Source organism: Trachurus japonicus, chromosome 7 (genome assembly GCF_045865225.1).
Source record: "Trachurus japonicus isolate A0001 chromosome 7, Traja_1.0".
NCBI lineage: Eukaryota > Metazoa > Chordata > Actinopteri > Carangiformes > Carangidae > Trachurus > Trachurus japonicus.
In genome coordinates, this window is record NC_140913.1 from 28,162,287 (window position 1) to 28,185,350 (window position 23,064).

A 23,064-nucleotide genomic window follows, 5' to 3' on the forward strand; every position below is an offset into this window, starting at 1 on the left:
CTACATGTCCAGTTGTCCTGTGTAGTGTCATTGTGTCTCTCGCTTTTGCATATTTCACTTTCGCCAGCTGATTAAACCAAAACGAACCCATTATTTTACTTAAATCAACACGAATAGGACATTTTTAGATCTGTTTAATATCTTATTTTTGGATTAAATTGATCAGAATGATTTGTTTTTGGATTTTTCATATGAATATTTTGTATTTGAAAAAATACATAAAAAACACAATACCCTAGGCTGTGTTAGGTAAGTTTGCTCTATCGTAACGCCGCACATGCTTTTTGTGCTCAAGTTACATCATATGCGAGGTAGATACCGGTACTTCATTTGTTGATACGTATGCTCCAGTCCACTGTAGGTCTACTTTTAAAACTATCTTTACCAGGTCAAATCGGGACATATTTATTTGTACTCAGACTCTGGTGTCTTACATAAACAGATGAATCAGCCCAGCATGTGGGTAGAGTATAAGCTCAAGTCTGCATTTGTTCTGAACCTTGACTGCTTCATCCCTTTGATATAGTCTTTAGACAAAGTCTGTGGGCTGTATCATGTTATCCACAAAAACCCTTTTATCTTATCTGCCTCAGAATCAAACCAACATGATGGGTGCAGAATGACATGAAATGTGTCTCTATTACCCGTAGGTAAGGCTTTGTGTTTTTTGATATAAATCTTAGCTCTGGGTAACCATATGGGGTCTCCCGCAGTGTCTAAGCAACAAGCAACCAGATCTTCCCTCTTCCGTCTATTGAAGTCAGTCAGGAGTCATCCCCCCCTTCCCCCTCATGCCCCCTGATCTGCATCCTGTTTACTTGTGAGGAGTCTGGCTTTTTAGCGGATGTGGAAGCATATGAAGTATAGCTCTGTATATCAAACCGGATATCTTTTAGGGGATCAGAGGAAATGACCGCATGAGGGTTCATCGTCCAGGTTGCCACTGTCATCTGTGTTGAACAACAGACAAGGAATACCTCTCAACAATGAACATGTTGGGGTTTTTTTTTTGTTTTTTTTCCTTGCCTTTCCTGCTTTGTTAACATCAACACTCATTATCCTGCATTTCCTTTCACAAGCTTCTGGACATTACCACAGCAATAGAGGCGGCAACTGACATTCACTATAACCCTATAGAGTCACCAGCTGTTTTATTTTCTGCCACAAAACTGACAGTTTATGTCCGTGTGTGTGATTATTTGAATTGTGACGATCTAAATAAAATGAGCTTGGTTCATCTGTGGATTTTGCAAACATTTAATACAATATTCATTGAAAACATTTGATGAAATTTGATAAGATAGATTTGCATGTGGCTCACACACACACAGCACATAGTAGTATAGGATGTTTTTTTGCTTTCCAAGCTTTTTACATGTGGGCTATTTTAAGTTTTGCCCTCAGGGGTATTTTGAAAGCATCTTAAGTTGTGGTGAATATCCCTAATGGGGGTGAAATATATTAGCATATTTGACAAGCAGGAATAAACTTGTGGTGGCGGACAGATGGTGCCCCCCCCAAACCCCAGCCCCTACCCCACCCCTTAATACACACACACACACACACACACACACACACACACACACAGACGCATATCTGAGCAGCGTGCCCCACCCATATCCTCCCACTGCTGTTGTGCGGTTTCTTCTCTGTGGTTCGTAGTACCAGGGCATTTTCCAGCTCTGTGCAGCAGATGAAGAGAGATCGGGGTCGAGATGGTAGACGCACAGTGTTCTCTTTTTACACGACACACCCATCTCTGGTTCCCCTGAAGATCTACATAGTCCACTCATCTCAATTACCCCCCCCCCCCCACCCCCCCTCCGGCTGGCAGAGGAGAGCCTCCCCATCTCACATAAATTAATTAAACCGGAGGGCAAATTTTGAAAAGCATCTCCTCGTTTTAATAGGCCATCTATTCAGACATTTAGCAAACCCAATTTCAAAGGGTTGCCCCTTCACCCCGGGGGTCCTTCAACACCACAGTGCAATCACAGAACAGCAGCATGTCTATATTCTTCTCTCCACCACACCCAGCCCAGCCACCATCACCATCACCCGCCTCGCCCTCCTCCTCGTTCCCCAGGCTCCTTTTGTAAATAGGCTAGTGGGCCTGGGTCCCCCTGTCGCAGTGGACCCAAGTCACACGGGGTGCACGCTTTGAAACCCTCAGGCAGGGGAGAGAGAGAGGGAGAGGGAGAGAGGGAGGGAGGAAATGGGAATAGAAAAGGGGAGATAAGAAGGCAGGAGTTGTATAGTCAGGCAGGGGGCTGGCTCAACAGCAATAACAACATCAGAGTTTGGGCTCAGGGAGAGAGCAAGAAGAGGAGGGGTTTTAATTGGATGTGTGCCAGTCTCTCCGGGGTCCCATGGAGAAACAGGGATAGTAGCAGACACAGAAAAGGAGAGAGGTTTTTTTTTTTTTTTTTTTTTATGGGAGGGGCAGTGGGCAATGCAAGGCTTTCCTGTGGGAACCAGTGTGCTCTCTTTAAGATGGGAGGAGAACAGGGGTTCCTCTATCAGCTGGCTTAATGAGTTTAAAGAGCTGAATAAAAAAAAAACACAACAACCAGCTTGTAGCTATGTAACATAGCTTAATAAATATGTATCTCATCAAAGAGCAGTTGGCTTTTTTCCGCATCGTGTGTGCAGCGTTCACTCCACAGGTCATTGTGTTTTGGCTTATCTTTCATCTTCCTCCAGTATTGTTCCTTGAATATGATGTTGTTGGTGGAGAGAGATTGAGGTATTGTAGCAACGAATGAAAGAACTCATTGTTAATGCAAACCACAAGACAATATTTGTTGTGCTGTATTCAGATACTGTTGGGTAGCCTACTGTATGATCCATTATGAACCAGTAGTAGTGGGGCGACTGAGCCTCCACCTCATTCTTTACAAACTGACACTGTCTCATATGGAAGGTTTGCCTCCCTGACCCGAGAGTTAACCCCACTACGGTCACATGCAGGGTTTAATTACTGCAGATGGGAAAGAGAGGTCATTACTCTCCGTCTGGCCGGGAGCGAAGGCAGGACCTGCCCAAGAGACCGTCCTCTGCTGGGAGGGCCAGCGCAGAGATAGGGAGAGGGGGGTTCCAGTAGGGACGACACGTGGAAGAGATTGGGAGATAGGCTACCTTTAGCCTCGTTCATGACTTAAGTGGTGGAAAATTGACAGAGTAGATCAGGGATGATGAATGGTTGACTTCAAGTGGCAACACAGTGTGGTTAGACTGGAAAAAACCTCAGAAAGAAGGCAAATCAAGTTTCTGCAGGCCGTCCCCCCACCCCTGTCAATTCCTCACCCTGATTGATTAGACATGTCTGGGCACTAATGGATGGGGCTGCATGGGGCCATAAGGTAGAAAATGCATTATAGGGTGTAATATACAGAATTAAAAAAACAAAAAAAACCTCTCTCCTCTAACCCAAGAACAAATACACAAACAGATTTCATTGTATTCACTTCCCCCGTCTTCCTGCAGACCTGACCTTGGACTTTCGAAGAGAATGTAATCACGTGTGTGTGTGTTTGAGTTCATGATTATGTGTTTATGTGTGTGCCTGGCCCCAGCTGTGGTCTCCAGCTGCTCCCCTCCTCTGTCATTTATTTCAAAAACAAGAGGTTGTTCAACAGTAGAAGTCACAAGTAAAGGGTTCTAGTACGTGGAGTGGAGCACGGTGTCTTTTGGGAGATATGCTTTAACATGCACCACACAGGGACTGCTTGTTTATTGCCTCGCAGGCTTGGCCAGGTAGCAAAGGGATAAAAATAAAAAAAAACAACTTCAAAGCAACGTCAGACCAGCATGCTCTTTGTGCAAACACATCTCAGATCGGGAGAAGGGATGGGATGGGACACGGGCGAGGACTGTAGTTGCCAGAGAAGGAGGGATGAGAGCGGGCTGAGCTCTGCAACAGCCATCTGTGTCAGTGTCACCCCCCCACACCCTGCCTTTACCGAGTGACCGCCTCCCCGCTCGCTCTGTCACTGTAATTGGCATAGCAACCATAACGACGGCTGTTCCCCTGGGGTGCAGGCGAGTGGGACCCAGGGTGTCAGGCAGGGAAGGGGAGAACCGACAGGCTGACTGCAGGCCAGGCCAGGCCAGGCACCGATAAGGCTGACTTTGCATTGCAAATGACTGAGGTTGTGAATGGCCCAAAACTGGAGCTGGCACGGGCCAGTGCCATGATATGAACGATGATAAAGAGCCCAGACTCCATCTAAGACGCCGATATGGTGCAATACATCAGGCCTATTGAATCTCTGCTCTCCCTGGAGATGCCGGCTTTTTTTTTTTTCTCCTTTCATTCTGTAGGACATTCAGCAGCTGAACAATAGACCCGATAACCAGCCAGGAGAAAACGGATCCCTCCTCGTGATTAATTTACCGCTAAGATTGAATACTGACGACAAGAGGAGATTTTAAAAGCCTTGTTGTTCATATCTCATGTTGCACGAGACCGGGGAGGCTGTTTTTCATTGTGACATGGGAGAGAGTAACAAAAACAGTAACCCAAGTCAATATAAACCTGCTCAGGAAATACTTAACCCCACGGAAATCTTTCTGTAAATGTTGATCGTGGAACGTAGTTTGTTTTTAAGCTCACCTTGTATCTCACTCACGAATGGCATTAAAATGAGCTTAACTCATTTCCCTGCCTATTCAGTATCATGGAAAAGCTGCCTCCATCATTGTATTACATCTACACTGAAGGCTAAATAAACTGTGCTCAGATCCGTGCTTCCTTAGTTCACTGCCAGGGGCATAATGACTGTTTCTACCCTGTAATAACACAGGAGCCAGTCTATGAACACGAACAGTGTGGAGCCTTCAGGCCGACTCAGACACTGTAATGGACAGAGGACGGCGGTTTGTCCTCCTTTTGCAGGTGTTTCACCTTCTATACAGTCCATAACGTCTCCTGCCTTTGTAAACGCGTAATGAATATAGATTAGCAGCATGTTTGAACACGAGGTTTCATCTGACCAAAGACAAACTTCACACAGAATCTCAAATGCAGGCTTCAGATTGGAGGCCTATGTGTGTGTGAAGCTGGAATAAAATATGACACATGTAGTTTTCCCCAGACAGGCCTGATGAAAGGATGAACTAACGCTTCATCATTACAGCCTGATGTAAGCAGGGAGAATTTATGTAGAGATTTAGTATCACTGAGCTCCTACAGTCCAATTAAGCTACTCTGATATTTTTTGATGGTTGAGGAGGACTTCTTCACCAAGGCATGTAAAGGCCCTCATGAGTCTGATTAGTGCATCGCTCATGTGCAGAGACCTGTGTGATGTATGTGTGATTTAATTGCATGTTTCTTTTTCTTTTTCCCAATGGCTCCGTCTCTCTCCATCTCTCTTGTCCTGCAACTGCAACTCAGGAGATCCACAGTCTGGCACAGCTCTGTGGTTGTGTCTAGGTAGCTCCACACCCTTTATATTTAAGTCTCATGTTGAAAAATATAACTTACTTGAGGCTAAATAATTTCATTTCAAGGAAATACACGTCTCGTAATCTCACATGTGGGTTATGTTTCTTTAACCTTTGTTTTCTTACTGTAAATTCTATGTGGAGTGTTTTTTTTTGCCTTTGGCATGTAGTGCATCTTCTCTGTGTGTGTTGAAAACACGAGGTGCCTGCACTGCACCCCTACAAGGCTCCACCTCCAGCTCCTTTATCTCTGAAGGGAGAGCAAGCCTCGACATGGCTTTAGAGTGCCAGGTGCTGCAGTACGGCTGACTGCAGGGCACAACGGGAAAATTGGAAATGGCATGTATATGTGTGTGTGCGTGTGTTGAGTCTGTGAAATTGTCCAGGCCTGTGTGTGAATAATAACCCAGCAGCTCTCTGTGCTATGCAGTGAATCAATGTGGCTCTGTGCCAGGCAGCAGCTAATATCCCATCCTTCCCATTCGCACTTCTTTTTTTTCACCCTCTCTCCTTCTTTCTCCTTCTGTCTAGCACATATAACACACACACATTTGCATTCCTCTAACTGTTAAATATGACGGTTTTTCTTATATCTGTGTGCAATAATAACAGCGCTCAGTTAACTAAAACAAGCTATACCGCCACGTGAGATGGGCAGCATTCCTCACAGAGCCAGGTTATGTTATACAGCCCGTTAAAGCAGAAATAACACAGTGAGCTATTAGGTCTCAAAGAAATAAATAAAGTAGGTAGTGTAGTGAGGCTGCTCAGTGAAGATTAGTGGGTCAGTCTGCAGTGCTAGGTCGCACATGGATGTGTGACATAGAAAGCCACAGGTTCACCAGATGCCTTTTAACCTCATAGCTCTAGAGATTTCTATTATGAACAGTTGATAGTGGACAGCTAAATATAGAGTCAACACACACCTCGGAGCTATCTGTCCCTGCAGCCTCGCTGGCTGCGCAGTGGCCTGTGAATGGAGATTGAGAGAGATTGAGAGAGAGAGACGGAAACGGGCAGAAAGACAGCATGTCTCTGTTTATCATCACAAACTGTGACTGCACGTGAGCTGCGGTTCACGAGGCAGAGAAACAATCCAGTGGGTTTTTTTTTTCTTTTCTCTTCTCCCTGCTCCACCTCTCTTCCTACGCAGTCGCCTACAGTGACAACTCTGATATCACTGACCAGCTTTCAGTGTTGCTGAAACACCGCTTTGGCATCCAGGGTCAAGCCCTTCACTCCGGACCAACTGAATGAGTAATTAAAATCGATGTAAGCTAAACGACATAGTGTTTTATTGTTCAGCAGCTCTCATCACAAGCTGTCTTTGTCATAGCAGAAGAATGCTGCCGAAGAGACTCAAACTTCTCGGCTCAGAATCTGCCCACGCTGTGTTTGGCGAGGACGTGTGAGACCAAATCTCATATCACATTTCTGCATCTGCAGGGTGTGTGTCATCTGGTGTCTCACAGAGGACATGTCCTGTTGTGCCCTGTCTGGCATCATCTAGTGAGATTATCATGTCAGCAGTGTGCCTCGAAATCAGTGTTTAGATAAGGGATGGCATCTCAGCATCCTTTTTTTTTTAAATCATTCTGTCCTGTCAGATTCAAATGTCACTTTGTTGGCCTAGTTTTTTTCTAGTGTTATTTTCTCCAGAGTTACACTCTCCACAGTTTGCCCTTCCTCAAATTGTCAATCCTTGTCTCCAGGTTTTTATCAGTACACATCTTTTTGTTTCATTGTAGTATAATTTGTGGATGTCAATCAGCCCATTACAGATTACAGTCTGTGGCTCCCTGAGACTTACCATTAAAGCAAATCTTCACTATCCCATCCACACATGATTTCATTAGGGAAAAGTGAGTTTCTTTTTGATCTGGCTTGTGCAGCCACAAAGAAGTTTCTCTCTGCTCCTCCTCCTCCTCCTACTCCTCGTCTTTCTGCAGCAAGCTTTACTTTTCCAGTAGAGCTGGGCAATGAGACCACAGGGGGTTAAATAGAAACTCTAACAATGAGCAGAGATAACTGAATCAGACTTCACATCCAAAGACTGTTCTAACTGGGTTTTCCTCCTAAGGCAGGGCTTTTCAAAGGGACTCACTAGTATTGATTCAAATGCTGCTTGCCTCTTAAATCCAGCCCTGTGTACAGTTTGTGTATGTGTGTATGTGTGTGTGTGTTAATTTGAGTGTACCTATCGGCTTTATCCTTCACTCTAGGGGGATCCACAGTAATCATATCTCTTGAGACATCTCACATCCCGCTCTCTGTTCTCGCTTCACGCCACACCAACACGGCTCTCCACCGGTGGAACAGGAACTGAAAATATAAATTTAGATTCGGCCTCCACCGGCTCCACGGAGCCTCTGAGACCAGCATCATTGATCTGTTTGTTACCTGTCAGCGAGCCCAAAGCCCATCTCCCTCGTGCTCTTGACTCACTGGATTAGAGGAACATGCGCAGGAGGATCCTGAGCTGGGGAAACCAGAGTGCACTCTGTGACCTGTATCTCCTCTCTGCTTGTATTTCCTATAGGTGTTGACCATGAGCAGAGGTGGGGGGGCTTTAACCTTCACAATCCAGTGTTTAGCATTTCAGAACAGGGATCATGTAGCATAAGAGAAGTGGTTGACCGTTGTGTCCTCATTTGTCCCACCGTCTAATCAGTGGACTTTGGGACCTTTTGAAGGCTGTGTCTCTGGTCAGATTAGAGGACAACACAATGATTAAACCATGTCCAAACTTGCTTTGAACACAAACACAGAAGCAGCCTGTGTTGAATCTAAGTCCGTCCTGTCAAAGAACTCAGTGTTGTATAGCAACATTTGTTTTTCAGATAGCTGAGTTTAGTTTGTGTATAATAAGCCTCATTACCAGAGAAACCAGCGTTTCTACAGGCTCTATTCTAAAACGCAGTCATAGCAACGTGCTCCTTCCCTAAATTAGTTGGCATGTTTGCACCCACGCAGACGCCTTTATTTATACTTTAAAGGTTCCCATGTGTTAATCATATGACTAGATCCTCGCTTACGGTTTGAGCAATGTTTGGGGAAGTGGTGAAATAGTTGTGATGAGGTGCCTTGTCTCATTTGATCAACTCCTGACTCACATGATGCTTTTGATCAGAGTCATTGTGCTCTGATCCTCTTCATATGGCAGCCCAGATTATAAAGCCCAGCCCAGCAGGGGTGCCGAACCTCCGCCCACAATGTATGCACTCATCTGGAATCAGAACTCACGGTCTGCAGAGCGATAAATCTCTTACATTATTGACTTTTCTGTATGTAGCTTCATAATGTACACGATCTGTGAGGAAATCCGGTCTAGACCTAGACGCCGTGCTAATGACCAAAGACCTGCCTTTGATTAGCTTTACAAGAGATTAATAATCCATGCTCACATGTCCAATGTAAAAAAAAAAAACTGCAACATATGGCGAGCTAAAGATGAATTATAAATTGGGTGGGCAGCTCACTGTGAGATTAGAGGCTTGGTCGCGTGCGTCCCCAATTTACCCTCCCCTAAAAGTAGCCTAAACCCACGCCTGGGGAGCTGAGATTAAAGACCCTGGGTCAGTGGGTTTTGGACATGGTCTCTCACTTCCATGTTTGAAGGATGGGACTCTTAGATTGGATTGATTGGAGTCCCTTCGATATCCACTGTGCTCCAACTAGATTATAATGATGGGATTCCCCCTGATTTCTGATTGGGTTAATCCTGCCCCTTGTACTGTAATGACTTTCTAATCAAATGCGGACTCTTGTGGCGTGGGTTTTTGAAAGGAGCTAGGGAGGAAGGTGTCGGGAAGTGTTATTCAACCAACACTCTTATCTTAAGTTACTGACAGTGGTTGTTTATTGACATGTTGGCTGTCAACCTTGGTTGTAAAATAACTTATGCCCTTCCCAATGGTTAGACCGTCAGTCCAAAACAATAATTACTTCACTGTCACATAGATCAAATCATGTCATCTGAGTAGCTGAAACAAATAGTATACATTTTTGATAAATCATCCAAACAGTTGATTTTCTATCTCTGGATTAATAAACTAATTTCACACTGATCTACTATTTAGTTTATTATTAATGTTGGCTCTTAACAGTTTATCTGTTATCTGAAAAAGTGTTGTGACTTCCTTTTATTACATTTGCCCAGTAGGCTTGTGCATTATGTGGCTGCTCACGAAAAATTTTACCCATAAAAAGATCTTTCTTTCTTTCTTTCTTTCTTTCTTTCTTTCTTTCTTTCTTTCTTTCTTTCTTTCTTTCTTTCTAAATGAATTATATTTAGCCTGAGAGAGTTAAACTGCTCCTCTTTGCCATCTTGAGCGTCATCTTTCCTGGAATGTGAGATATAACCTCCCACCATCATGCACGAGACATGATGTCACGCGCTTCTGTAACCCATTAAACTACTTTTACGCATTCACGTTTTCATCCTGCAAGTAGGTCAGTTTGACTGATACAAATTTCCAGATTTTCCTTTCTCTAAAGGAATTACTGGGATTAATACGATATGCAGGGAAAGAGAGAAAATCCTGCAGCAGCAGCCCCAGCCCGGTCACGTGCAGATGTAAGGGGGAGAGAGAGCGTGGGGCAGATGCAAACAAGGTCAGATTTAGTGCCTCAGGTGATTTCAGATTACAGGCTGCACTCGAGCTGGGAGGTGAGATGAGAATCAGAATTTCCATTGGATCACGGGTGGTTCCAGGTTTGGAAATGAACTCTGCAATCATTGGGATGGTTATTTAGAGAGAGAGTTGTATAACCTAGATTCTACTGCAGTGATGCTCTCCCTCTCTCCATCTCTCTCTCCCACTGTCTCTCCCTCTGTGTGTCCATATTTTTTGTTGCTGCCTTGCAGACCATTAACAAATTAAGGTCAAATTAAAGCAGCACTAAATATAGTCAAATGGTATTTCAGTTTGCACAGTCACACTAAATCAGCCTTTCAGCAGAATGTTCCCCACTGAAGGAAGAGGCTGCAACCCATGATGTGTCATCCATAATTATTTATTCCTCACCAACTTCTTCCCCCTCTGCCTCTGTCTGTAAACATCAAATAATATCTGCTGACCTTCCTTTGCTCTGCTATGATCTCCTGAGGTATTAAGAGCATTAGAATATACAGGCTTCTGGTGATCACCCGGACACTAGTCCGTTTGCTCTACTTTTCCTGTTTGGTTTTCCCATCTGTGGAGTCACTGCAGAGCACGTGCAGGGAGGCCAACATCCTGCGGCTCAGGAGGGGAGGGGGAGATGGTGATGGGGGGGGGGCATGGGGGAAGACGGGGTGATGCAGCCCAGATGGAGCCTGACTGATTATCTCTCCAGGCAAAGACAGTATTTTAGGAGTTTTTTTTGTGCCCCTGTCCCCAACTGAACCTCAGTAGAGAGGATCAGTGTCACTTTTAACAACGTCAAATCTCTTGTGTGGCCTAGTAACAATGCAATGACCACAAAATTCTCCTTTACTTTTTTTCTCCAGGCCTTCGGACAAGCCTACTCCAACCACAGGAAGGTGGCAGCAGATGGGGAGAGCCGCGAGGAGTCCCTTATCCAGGAGTCGGCGTGCAAGGAGGCCTACTACGAACAGAGGGTCCTGGAGCTGCAGACCGAACTGCGCCAGACACGCAACATCCTCACCAACACCCAGTCTGAGAACGAACGCCTGAACACCATCTCCCAGGAGATGAGAGAGGTAAGAGAGCCAAAAACCCAGTCAGAAACATATCAAACACATTATTTTGCTCCCGAGCTGCAGCAGGTGTTAAAATTGACTCTTTTTAAGTCCGGTCAGCTGCAGCTGTATCACAGGATGCTCAGAAAAAGCACTTCATTTTCAATTGAATATTTCTTTTCATCAGAAGACGTGTCTAACGTCAGCACTTTGAGAACAAGCTCAGGTCGGGAGTTGAAGCGGAGGATGGTGTCTGCACTTATCCGCCTGCAGCTATCGAGAACAAGGGCTGTGTTTGTTGATGCTATCATCTGTTGGGTTTTTCTATCCGTCTGAAGCTGCAGAAAACATAATAGATATTCATGGATGATCAATCTCAAGCCCTGTGCGGTCAGCTCAGCAGTTTCTCCTTCCCCATGTCACCGGGTTTTTTGGGAACTGTTGAGTTTCTCTCAATAATAAAAGAAGGTCTTGACCCCTTACCCTGCAAAGTACCTTGAGATTATGATTTGATGCTATACAATTAAAACAAATTGAGTTGAAACTGGGCCGCACCGCATTCAGTATTTAATCCTACATTCATTCGTCTTCGATACATTTAATATTGCTGTGCCAGCCTGTCTGATTTTGGGTGTGATTGCAAAGTCTACATCTTTGTGTTTTTGACATGCTAAGACAAGACTATAATATAATAACGGCTGATTGAAGCAAGCAACACCTTACCTTCAGGCCTACCGTGAAGGACTCCACCCTTATTGTGATGCAGGGCGAAGTCAGAACCACAGATTGGGGAACACAACTGACAGCATGAGTAATTTGTTGTTTTATAACGGACAAACATAATCCCACATGCATGATTGATTAATGTTATTAAGTTTGTGAACTTCCGTGTGCTTAAACTGTCAACGTGAGCGACAAGACAACCTCCACCCCAGACGAGCCCTTCGCCTGCCTGCCACTCCCCTAAATCCCAGCATACCCACACCCTCACGCATTCCAGCAAGCACATTAATATTCCACTCTCTCCAGCTTCCCCAACTAACTATCATAACGCAAAGCTTTATTGTCTGCGCCCCACTTTGGACATTGTTTGACCTCGCTTGTTTGCTGCCATTTACATACACTCAACAGCTAAGTGACCTGATTAAAACAGACAAGAGGGAAGTGCAGAGCGTGGATCGGCGATTCGGCGAAGCCTTTGCCAATGGCAGTGCATGTGCGACGGTTCAAGTCACACTGACTGAGAGATGTCTGCAGCTCCGAGGAAGCCCGTTTTGACACAAAGACAGGAAGACATAAAGGAGGTGAAGAAAGAAAAGATGAACACAGTCTGACAGGAAGGCACAGGAGGCATCTCACCTTTATAGATGGGTGTCTTTGATGCAGAGGTCCATGCTCCCTTGACAGTGAAGCAAAGGTTGGAATAATAAAGCGAGGAGGTGGGGTTGAATGAGCAGCTTATTTTAGGAGTCTGGAGATGCGAGGAGTAAGAAGTAACAGACCACTAATGGTAGATTTAACCCGACTTGACACGTGCAGCTCTAGTAAGGTGCACGCTCACCTACAGTATCAGGCAGCAGCTATGTTGCTGCATCTTATCAGTATTTTGTGCAGGAATTCTTTGGCCTCAACAACAACAGATCAATGTTTTCATATTCATTCCAAGCATGCCTCTGCACAGAAGCACCAAGAAAACTCTGGTACTGTTGCTTTGTTCAAGTCATCAGCTATAGGCGTATACATGTGCTTTTTTTTGGGTGGGGTGTCTCCATCCCCCTCTTCCCTGTATAAGGCTCTTCCTCCTCAGCAGCTAAACCCGTCACCATTGCAAATCTTCCCTTGTTTGTGTGAAGCAGATTTAGCTGGGTCTGCTGTTTTTGCAGGTCAAGTTAGTAATTCCAGGGTAATTGGTAGGGGGGGTGAAGACCGGGCCTCCCCTCTTGAGTGGAGTCTTAAGTGTTTGGCAGACAGAGGCAGGATTTACTGCTGTTTTCTGTCAGTCACTGCTCGAGACAGATGTCGGCAGCATTTGTAACTGAGATTAGTAAAAAAAAAAAAAGAAAAAAAAAAGACTTGGTCCCTCAAAACGACTTAAATTCCAGAAAGCTATAAATTCCACCATAATTAGGTCAGCTGCTACTCAGCTCTATATGTTGGTATAAGTTGGCGCATTATGGAAGCCAGATGTGTGTCAGCAGACATGTTTTTGAAACCAAACATGAGACTTGACTTTCTGCAGTCATCCAAGACACAGTTTGAACATGATGAAGACATGAAGGCTCCTAAATGTCTTAGCTAAGGTTATTAACTGCTGTATAGAGAAAAGGCGATACAGTGGTGTGACTGGTGTTGCACTGGTGGTGGGCGGCCATCGTGGCTTTTCTGCAGGTGTCATTCCCATTATAGCCGACCCCATGGGCCCCCAGCCAGCTGTAATTGGCTAAATAAAAGAGGCCGGAGTGTAAATCGCCCCATGTATGGGAGATAATGACACCCTTCTAATGGCACTTCTGTGGGTGCTAGGAGGAGTGTGTGTGGCAGGCAAATGGAGGGAGCCTGGGCACTGAGGCTGGCATTGTGACCAGACTGACAGGGCTGAAAGAGCGCTTTGTCTCCCAGGTTTCAAATTAGCCCCAAAAGCTCTGGCTGTGAGAGGAGGGGAGGGAGGGAGGGAGGGAGGGAGGGGGGGCACCAGGAGACGACGAGATTGGTGCGAAAGAAAGGAGGAGGCCTGAAATCCGTTAAAGAAGGAGAAAAGCTTAATGAGAGTCAATTCAGTGCCCGTGGTGGTTGCTGCGTTCCTGGGACGGCACGGCTAATCATATTGAGTCAGGAGGGAGATTGAATGACTCAATTTCCTCGTGGAATGTAACTGACAGTTGGGCTGCAACTGTTTCCTTTTGTGTTAAGTGTTTTTTTTGTTGTTGTAGTTGTTTTATATTCACTCAATATTCACAAGGTTCCATCCTGTGTAAAATAAAGAGTTTTGCAAAAAGGGTTGAGGAGATGGAATTTGACGGTTGTGCTGCTGCTTACAAATGGAGCAACAGAAAGTGTTGTAATTCCACAGATCTGGAAGCTTCACTCGCTGTGAAAAGGCTTTTGTCTCTGCGCAGGGCCCGTTCATTCACAACCATTTAGCTGCAGCATTTCAGCCGGTTACATACAACACATTTACAGTAAAACCTCCCAGGCTGTAGCTAGCTATCTCATGCCAAAGACTAGAAATGTTAGCCCCCGAGCTGCGCTGATAAGACGTATTTCACTGTTATGGTTGGGTCTACAGGATTAAAACCTCCACAAAGAGCCAGTTACATTGTAAGGAGGCGCAGTCTAATAGGCATGACTTCATTAAATTCAATCTCATGTCTGGGGAGGAATGTGCCTACAGTGATGGCTGCCATTATCCACGCAGGATGGGGGATTCCCATCGCCCGCCTCGCAGGAAATTATCAACCAAAGCAGAAGATAAAAAAAAATAAAACGCTGAGAAATCTTATCACGACACTTCAGTCTGGCTATTCAGAAAATGTAACTATGTTTCCACCTTTAAGCATCAGCACATGATCGCCCGCAGTGCTACCATGATCCTACATCTGCTCCATTCACGATGCAGTGTTGACACGGTGACTGTTGTCTGCCCTACGCTGCAGAATCACCAGCCTCAGACCTTTTTTACTCTCACAGCCACATAAATGATGGTTATTGTGGCTTGTGTCAATCGCGCTAATGTGGAAGCCATTCAAATGTCAAACGTGATTGGGGTTTTTTTCCACCTCATTGACACAGTGGCTGGAGCTTAATTTAAGTGCCGCTTCAACTGGCTGGATTAAACACCTGACAGACAAGCGAGAGGGAAGGTATCGGCACTGATGGGATGAGTTTAAAAGGTTAGTAGAAGGCAGGGGTTTAAGCTCATTGCGAGGGAGGCCATTGTTGCGATCGCAATCAGAAGCAATTAGTAGTGCTGCGGAGTAGTTGGTCAGTGGAAAAGACGGACATGGGCGTAGAGTTTCAGTCGCGTCGAAGCTTTACCTTGATTATTGAAAGGTCAGAGTTGAGTCGTAAAGGGATCCCAGAGCGGTTTGCTCTTTGTTCTTCTTATTATGGTCTGACGTGAGGCTAATGTAACAGGGCTCTTAGAGGGCTCAGGGGTGTCGATGTCGAGCACCTTATTATTTCTTGTGACATGAATGCCAAGACGGATCACCTCCTGTCCTGCGGTAGTTGAGAGACTGGGGGGTGGGGGGAAGTGCAGTGTGGAAAATCGAGATGGAAAAATTGATCTTCAAAGGAAAGAACTGATTGAAACGACAGAGGATTATAACCGGAAATCAAAAAAAAAAAGAAATCGGACATGTGCTACATCAGTTTTATCGCTACTGCTGTCGCACATGACCCATAACCTTCTCTAAACCCACCAGATGTTATCTGAGGTATCTACTTCCAGATGTTATCTGCTCGTAGCACCCAACACACCCTGCTAGCCGTCTCCTCATGTGTGTGTGTCTCAGATTTATGGGTACTTTTAAGCCTCAAGACAGTTGGAAGATTTTCCATTAATTCCTAATGGTGTTTGTCTTTTTGTATCAGCTTTAACTGAGCTCTGAAAATGTGTCCCGTTTGATTTAAACCCCAGGCTCACATCACCAAAGAGGTTTTCCATGCCTGATCAATGAATCCTGATAAATCAAGAACACACACACGCAAATAGTGCCCTGCACATTGACTTGAACTAATAGTTTTAAACATGCTCACGTGCACATTTCTCCACTTCCATCAAAGTGACCTCGAAATCACTAATTCACTGTTAAGTGCATGCCGACACGCTTTCACCCGGTGGGCTTTTCCTTTCAGCTGCCACACACTGGGCAAAGTACGAGCAGCCACGCAGTCACAAGCCACGTTTTTTTTTTTTTTTTCTATTTTTAATTGTCTCACTGTAAAGCGTGATGGTGTTTTCTCTCTCTAATGGAGTCTGGGTAGGACGCTGAATAGGATGACAGTCGCTCGCAGACAAGAGGAGGATAAAAGCAGATCTGCTTTCACCTACTTTCTCAGCTCTGACAGCAGCAATAGGCCCCTGAGCGTCATTATTCCTTTGCTCTGTCTAAAGCCACGCTGAGGGGGGGTTTGAGCTGCTCTGCATCTGTGATTCACTTGGCGTCTCTCCTGAAGGTCATCCTGAGACGCTCCTGGCTTTGTAGAGTTAGATTTAACTTGGGCTGACGCGACCTTGACGTGCTCCATTGAAAGTTTTTTTTTTTTTTTTCCTCTAATCAGCTCACTGAAGTCCAAAAGGTTCTCTGTGGAGTTCAGCATCAGTAGAGATCTTCCAGCAGATACTCTGCACACTTTTTTTCTGATCTGATAAGTAGACATGATGGAACTGAAGCTCAGCATGAAGAAAGGAAATCAACTGTGACGGATACATGTCCTCTAAAAGCAGTCATCACGCTGACACAGGGGAGGTGAGGGAGGTGGGGGTTGGAAAAATGAGCCCAGTGGTGCTGTTGGTGAAATGGCAAAATGGAGGTCAGTGATATCAGACAGAGAAGCTGAGATAGGGAGAAAAAAAAACAGTATTGAGCTGGTGTATACTTGGTGTCCTGCCATCTTCCAGCACTTTGCACTATGCAGGGTAAAAAAAAACCTTGTGCATGTGCATTTTAGTGAAGTGCAAAGTGAGCGGGATGGAGGGGGAAATGAAGGTCAGGGGAGTGAGAGTATAGAGGGAGGTAACACGGTGTGTATACACTACATATCAATAATACAGAAGGGTACAGATATGGATGTCTGCGCAGCCCTTTCTAGGGAACAAAACAGGAAGAGGCAAAGCAAATATGGATTTTATAAAAATGCGAGCTGGATTCTGTGGGAGTTATGGAGCAGCAGAGCCTTTAATAAAGCATTAAAACATTCCTAATCTACACTGTTTGTTAAGCCTGAAACTTTGCCACCATGGTTTTACTAAGTGATGGAGGTTACAGCGGCTCAAACACATTGAGAAATTCACTCAGAGCTTTGGTGGGATTTTAGCAGGCTCAGCCTCACTGTGCTGTCAAAAGCAGTTTACTAGTGAGAAGAAAGCTTTAGTTGAGTTGAAAATGAGAGCTCGCACAATTGGAAGAAGCTTTGACCCATAGAAATGTGCTCTCATGGCAATTTATTTTCACCAAGAGGGACTTCATTAAAGCAGGAAACCACTGCTGTTTGTTTTTTTTGATACACACACACTAGTCCTCACTATGCCCTCAAACATCTTCCAGTTTATATCGTACTGGTACCAACCCTGCAAGTTTACGAAAAGGCAGTACAGTCTGGTGTTTTCACTACCACCCACTTTGCATGGAAGTGACACATTTATCCATGTGTGTCTGTGTCTGTGTCTGTGTGTGTGTGTGCTGTGTGGGTGGGTTCAAGCAGCTGTCCAGACGTCACCTGTAGTGACAGCAGGCAGGGGGTAATCACTTACTATGGCCATGAAAGGCTTCTCACCGACTACCTCTCTGTTGGTGGCGGCTCGGACGGCCTTTAGGCTATCACACTCCACTGTCTGACCAGCCACACACACACACACACACACACACACACATTGTCACAATTTTAAATTCCCAGGAGAAGCACGTGCTCTATGTCTGATTAGATGTTATTCACACTTGATAATAAAAACACACATGGCCACTACAGCCCCTGGTGAATTCACTCAAATCAACTCCTGTCAGGCAGCACTGTGGCGTAACCCTAACTCCATCCCCCTCCACAGTCTCTGAGGGGGTTCAATGCTAGCAAAGGATGTGGAAATGAGGTTAAAGGTCAAAACCCTGGTACGCATTGTAATCAGATTGGAGGAGGATCTTAATCAGTTTCAGTGTTGGCCTGTATTCATCGGTACCAAACAGCTCTGACCCTCCAGCTGAGGCCCAGTAACCCTGACACACAGGAAGAGACCGGCGCGACCAGATGCTGCAGCTCCGTAACACCACAGATTACTGTTGGGATAATGTTCAAAATCTCTATGAAATAATTCTGTCTGTGCTGTTCGATTCTCCAAAGCTGACAGCCAGAGTAACCGAATCTGTTAATGTTTTGACTGATTCCAGATTTTCTTTTTTTCCTCCCCGCTTTAATTCAGTTCCCCCTCTGAAGTCAGGACCGCTGTACGCGGGCTTAGCGCTACGACTGATCTGTGTGTCTGTAAGCTCATGCATTATTCAGTAATGCACCAACATCCCGCCCCCGCTCATTAGACATGCGCAATACGCTGATGAATATTAATGCACCTTCAAACGTCAGCCTCCACCCAGCTCTGCATAAAGTGATTAATAATTTCACAGAGCAAACGAGCAGCATGTGCACTTCATCAGTGGGGATTTAGCAGCGTAGTACTTGTCAGAGCGTTCCTCTTTCAATGAGCCCAAAATAAGTGAGTAAATACCAATTACAGAGAACGCAACAAATACAGATGTGTTGTAGTCTCATGAGTCGTATTAGTTAAAAATTTTGAGCGTTTATTATTGTTCATTATTGTAATTTTATAAAGCCATGCTAAATTATGAAATAAATTCAACCTTACATCACAGAAGAAGGCCCAACCTTCTATCCATTAGCAAACCTGTCACCACCAGTTTATTACCTACTCTACTTCAGTGAGTAATAATACTAATGTTCATTCAGTCTCAAGGCCGTACTGATATGAAAAGGCCTGCGCGGTGAAAGCCTCTCCACATTGACTTCCTGTTGTCACTGAGAGCAGGGATTGTGATGCGGCCACGCGGCGACAGCAGGAGAGGAAGGGGCCACCTGGCCAGGGATTGCAAGGCTAATTGTCCCTCTGGTATTATGTTATCTCTGCCAGCTCTTCTCAGAGAGAGAGAGACGCACATCACACAAACACACACACACGCACACACAGCTACAAACACCCATGCAAATGCAAATCCAAACCATACTGCTGACCTCTACACAAACACACTCTATAAAAGTTACACGCGCACTTGCACCCATGAACATTAGAGGTCAGCTCACACACTGCTGGACACAGATCTATTTCACATGCTTTTGCCACCTCTTTCTCATATTACATTCACACACACACACACACACACACACACACACACACACAAACGTATGTTGGTTGATTCAGTTCAAAGACAGAGAGAGGCCCACCCTCCGTCAGCGAGTATCTTCTTACTTTAGAGCTTTTATCCACTGTTTCTCTCAGAGCCGCTGGCTGAGATGTCCCCCCATCACACACACACACAAAGGTCCTGTGGGACTCTTATGTGTTGGGATGTGCCAGCGAGCAGGGGCTGGGGGGAAAGGACACACCTCAAGAGAAGAGAGACATTGGAGGGCTGGACAGAGCAATAGATCAGGAAGTCAGGACAGAGGCGGCTCAGCGGGGCTGATTGGATCCGTCTGGCTTTGTGTCAGTATCTACAAGTGGGGGAAGGGCACTTCTCTTACTGCCCTCACCTTTATATAATTAATGACACCTCCTGCTCAGCAAGAGGACCTTTACTTTACTTTACTTTACTTAACTTTATTTGTTTATTTAGTCGGGAGTCGGGACAATGCATATTAATGAACAGTGAGTACTAGAGTACCCACAGTAAATACACCAGATTTAGCACATGTGCTAAATTACATCCGTAGTCCCCAAAACAATACAACAATTAACATAAAAAGTCCATAAAGACGGAGCACCAGTAGATAACAAAAAAGGTACATACCGTAGTTACAGGGTTGGGCATGATTCTTTAAATTGTAAAAAATATATATATAATCTATATAGCTGCGATTTAACATGATTCATTGAAATATAAAAATATATATCTATACAGTTGCGATTGACATGATTCAAACACAAACACTAGTGATGGCTACTCAATGAACACACTAGAAATATAAGCCCACATCAACTGAAAATGGACAAAAAAAATCTGATTTCTGGTTTGAATTTCCATCTTCTGAATTCTACAGCCCTAATTTCCTCTGATTGGTCCTTGGATCCTCCTTTACAGAGAATCAAACCTAATCTAACTCCTCTTTAGAAAATGAGACTGTTACAGAGCTTCCCGGCCGTTGACCTGGCAGCAGGAGAGAGATAAGCAGGCTTCAAGTCTCTCTGGTGCCATCAGAGCTGGCAGGCAGGCAGGCAGGCAGGCAGGCAGGCAGGCAGGCGCTGGTGGGCCCGATGCCCGGAGAGACACCTGGCACCTCCCTCTCAGACACACCAACAGGCCCACACACCCAGAACGCACACAGGGGCCGGTTTGTCCAGATGGGAGCCCTTTCTTATCTCTCAAGATTTAGCAAGTTAAAGAGCCAACGTGACACAAACGGTTACGGCGAAGCAAGGATATCCAATCAATCGGCGTCTCCCTCACACTCAGTCAAACGAGATTGTAGTAGTGGTAACTGACAGCTCTTCCTCTTCCTCCCTCTGTCCCGTCTACCCTCTCTTGGCGCCACAGAACAGCCAGATGGTGGAGCTCCAGAGGAATCAGCTGCGGGATGACATCAAGGAGTACAAGTTCAGGGAGGCTCGTCTGCTGCAGGACTACACCGAGCTGGAGGAGGAGAACATCTCGCTGCAGAAGCAGGTCTTGGTGCTCAAACAGAGCCAGGTGAGACGAGAGCAAAGTTTGAATCGTGTAAACCCTGAGTATGCAGAGGTTTTCAGTACAAAAACAAAGAGTGCAAAACACCCCCCTTCTTGAGAAATAAGCCTCGGCTGCTGGTCATCATCATGCAGCCTCTTCAGTGAGGCTTAATTAAACTCATAGCTTCAGGCATCTCATTCAAGTACTTTTTAAAACACACATGTACTGTACACTATCTCACAGTATCTCAGTAGGCCTACAGGGTTGGACTGCCAAAAGAAGCATGAGCTCAGATTCAATTACGATAATAAAAACATCCCCTGACACAGCGAAGAGATAAATAAGCAGCTTCTGTCGTTTTCTCACAGAGCCTGTAGACAGCGCTGCCGTCTCATATACTGTAGAAGTTTTTACAAACTCTTTTACAACCAACCCATCACTCTTCAGACCAGATATGTTAATATTTATAGGTACAAAACACATTTCCTGGGTTTATTCAAATGACTGAAAGGGGGAAAACACATCTGCCAACATACGTCAGAGCAGCATTTCCGTGTAGGTTTTTTCCATTTGGTGCCTGAGCTGTTAATTCTCTCCATATGTCTTTATTGTTTCGTTTTGTTTATTCATGAGAAGCGTGGGACAAACAAAAGAGGCTCCTTAGACAGCCATTAAAGGGATTCCCAAAATTCAATCAGCTTACTAATTAGAAAAGGACATAAAATAGATATATTCTTGAATAATGTCTTCCTTTTTGATCCAGTTGATTTGCCATCTATTTTCACTGGAGCAGCACCTACCTAATGTTATTTCTCTTGTTAAAGTGGCTGTTTGTCATCCTCTGCTCAGGTGGAGTTTGAGGGTTTGAAGCACGAGATCCGTCGCCTGGAGGAGGACACTCAGTTCCTGAACAGCCAGCTGGAGGACGCCATCCGCCTGAAAGAGATCGCAGAGCGTCAGCTAGGAGAGGCTCTGGAGACCATCAAGACTGAGCGCGAGCTGAAGGCTTCCCTGAGGAAAGAGCTCTCCCACTACATGAACATCGGAGACACTCTGTACCACAGGTGAACGGAAAAACACAAACAAGCCGCTCACCAGCTGCATGGCCACTATAGCACTTCATTCTACCTCTCTGTCTCTGTGTTTTGTTTGTGTTTTGCTCTGTCAAGTTCTTATTGTACTGTCTGTCTTATTTCATCTGTCAATATTGTGTCTGATTCTATGTCTGTCCTGTTATACCTGTGTCTTGTCTAATTGTTATGAAATCTTCTCTATGTAAACTGCCAGAGGACTGCGGGTGAAAATTAGCTACTTGCTAATCCCGGTACATTTACGTTGGGCTTCCTCTTTTCTCTTCCTTAAAAAGAGAAAAGAACTGATGTTATTAATGTACATTGTCCTTTTTAAATAAATAAATTAAATTAAATTAAATTCAGCACCATCTGTAACAAACACTAGATGACACCTCGTTCCCTTTGTTCTCCCAACAGCCCTCTCAGCATCTCTCTGGACGGCCTCAAGTTCAGCGACGATGCCGCCACCGAGCCGAACAACGACGAGGCTCTCCACGGGTACGAGAACGGCTTCGCCAAACTGGCCAACGCCATCGCCGACGACAACCGCATGTCCACGCCCAAGAAGGACGAGCTGTTCCGTCCCGCGCCCAGCCTGGTGGACGACCTGCTGAGCGAACTCAACATCTCAGAGATCCAGAAGCTCAAACAGCAGCTGATGCAGGTTTGTTGTGCTTAATCGCCATGGGAAACTGAAAACATCCACTTTCAGTAAATAACCACTCAATGTCCACGGGCAAGACAGAATCGATGAATTGAGGAGCAGATTGCTCTTATAGACTGTGACGTAAATGACTAGTGTCAGCAGTTATCGCCTGCACTTTACTTGTATTCAGTAAAGAGAGGATCGATAACAGGCGAGTGACAATCAAAACAAATGAAGCATTTAAACTCCTCCTGTAGATTTTTATTGACATAAACAGATTGATGAGATTTTTTTTATTAATTTCTCATGTCAATCAGATTTATCAATACTATTCTGCCCTTAAACCAAACCAGACTGACAGGAGTTAACGCTGAATAACTCAAAATGGCAGGACTATGCTTGTGGGAAAGTTGAAGGTGTATCTGAAGGAGTGAGTCAGTGAGTCAGTGCAGTGTGTGTTCAGTCTAGATTCTGGCCCGGGCCTCTGCAGAGATCTAAATCCCCTTATAGCAAAGTTAATCCAGGGAGGACGCACACACAACGCCCCGCAGGCCTCGACGGGGCGGCCAATCAGCAGGTGGTGGCACCGGAGGACCTGCCATCTGC

The 23,064-nt window shown here is 45.1% G+C and overlaps 1 protein-coding gene across 4 annotated transcripts in view; it reads left to right on the plus strand.

Moving 5' to 3' along the window:
* bicd2a (BICD cargo adaptor 2a) overlaps positions 1-23,064 on the plus strand; it is a 45,469-nt gene that overhangs the window by 6,934 nt on the left and 15,471 nt on the right. For all 4 annotated transcript variants that reach the window (XM_085782655.1, XM_085782656.1, XM_085782657.1 and 1 more), the window contains exons 2-5: positions 10,940-11,152; positions 20,611-20,763; positions 21,589-21,803; positions 22,230-22,476. In XM_085782655.1, coding sequence (XP_085638781.1) covers positions 10,940-11,152; positions 20,611-20,763; positions 21,589-21,803; positions 22,230-22,476 — 828 coding nt within the window. The remainder of the gene's footprint in view (positions 1-10,939; positions 11,153-20,610; positions 20,764-21,588; positions 21,804-22,229; positions 22,477-23,064) is intronic.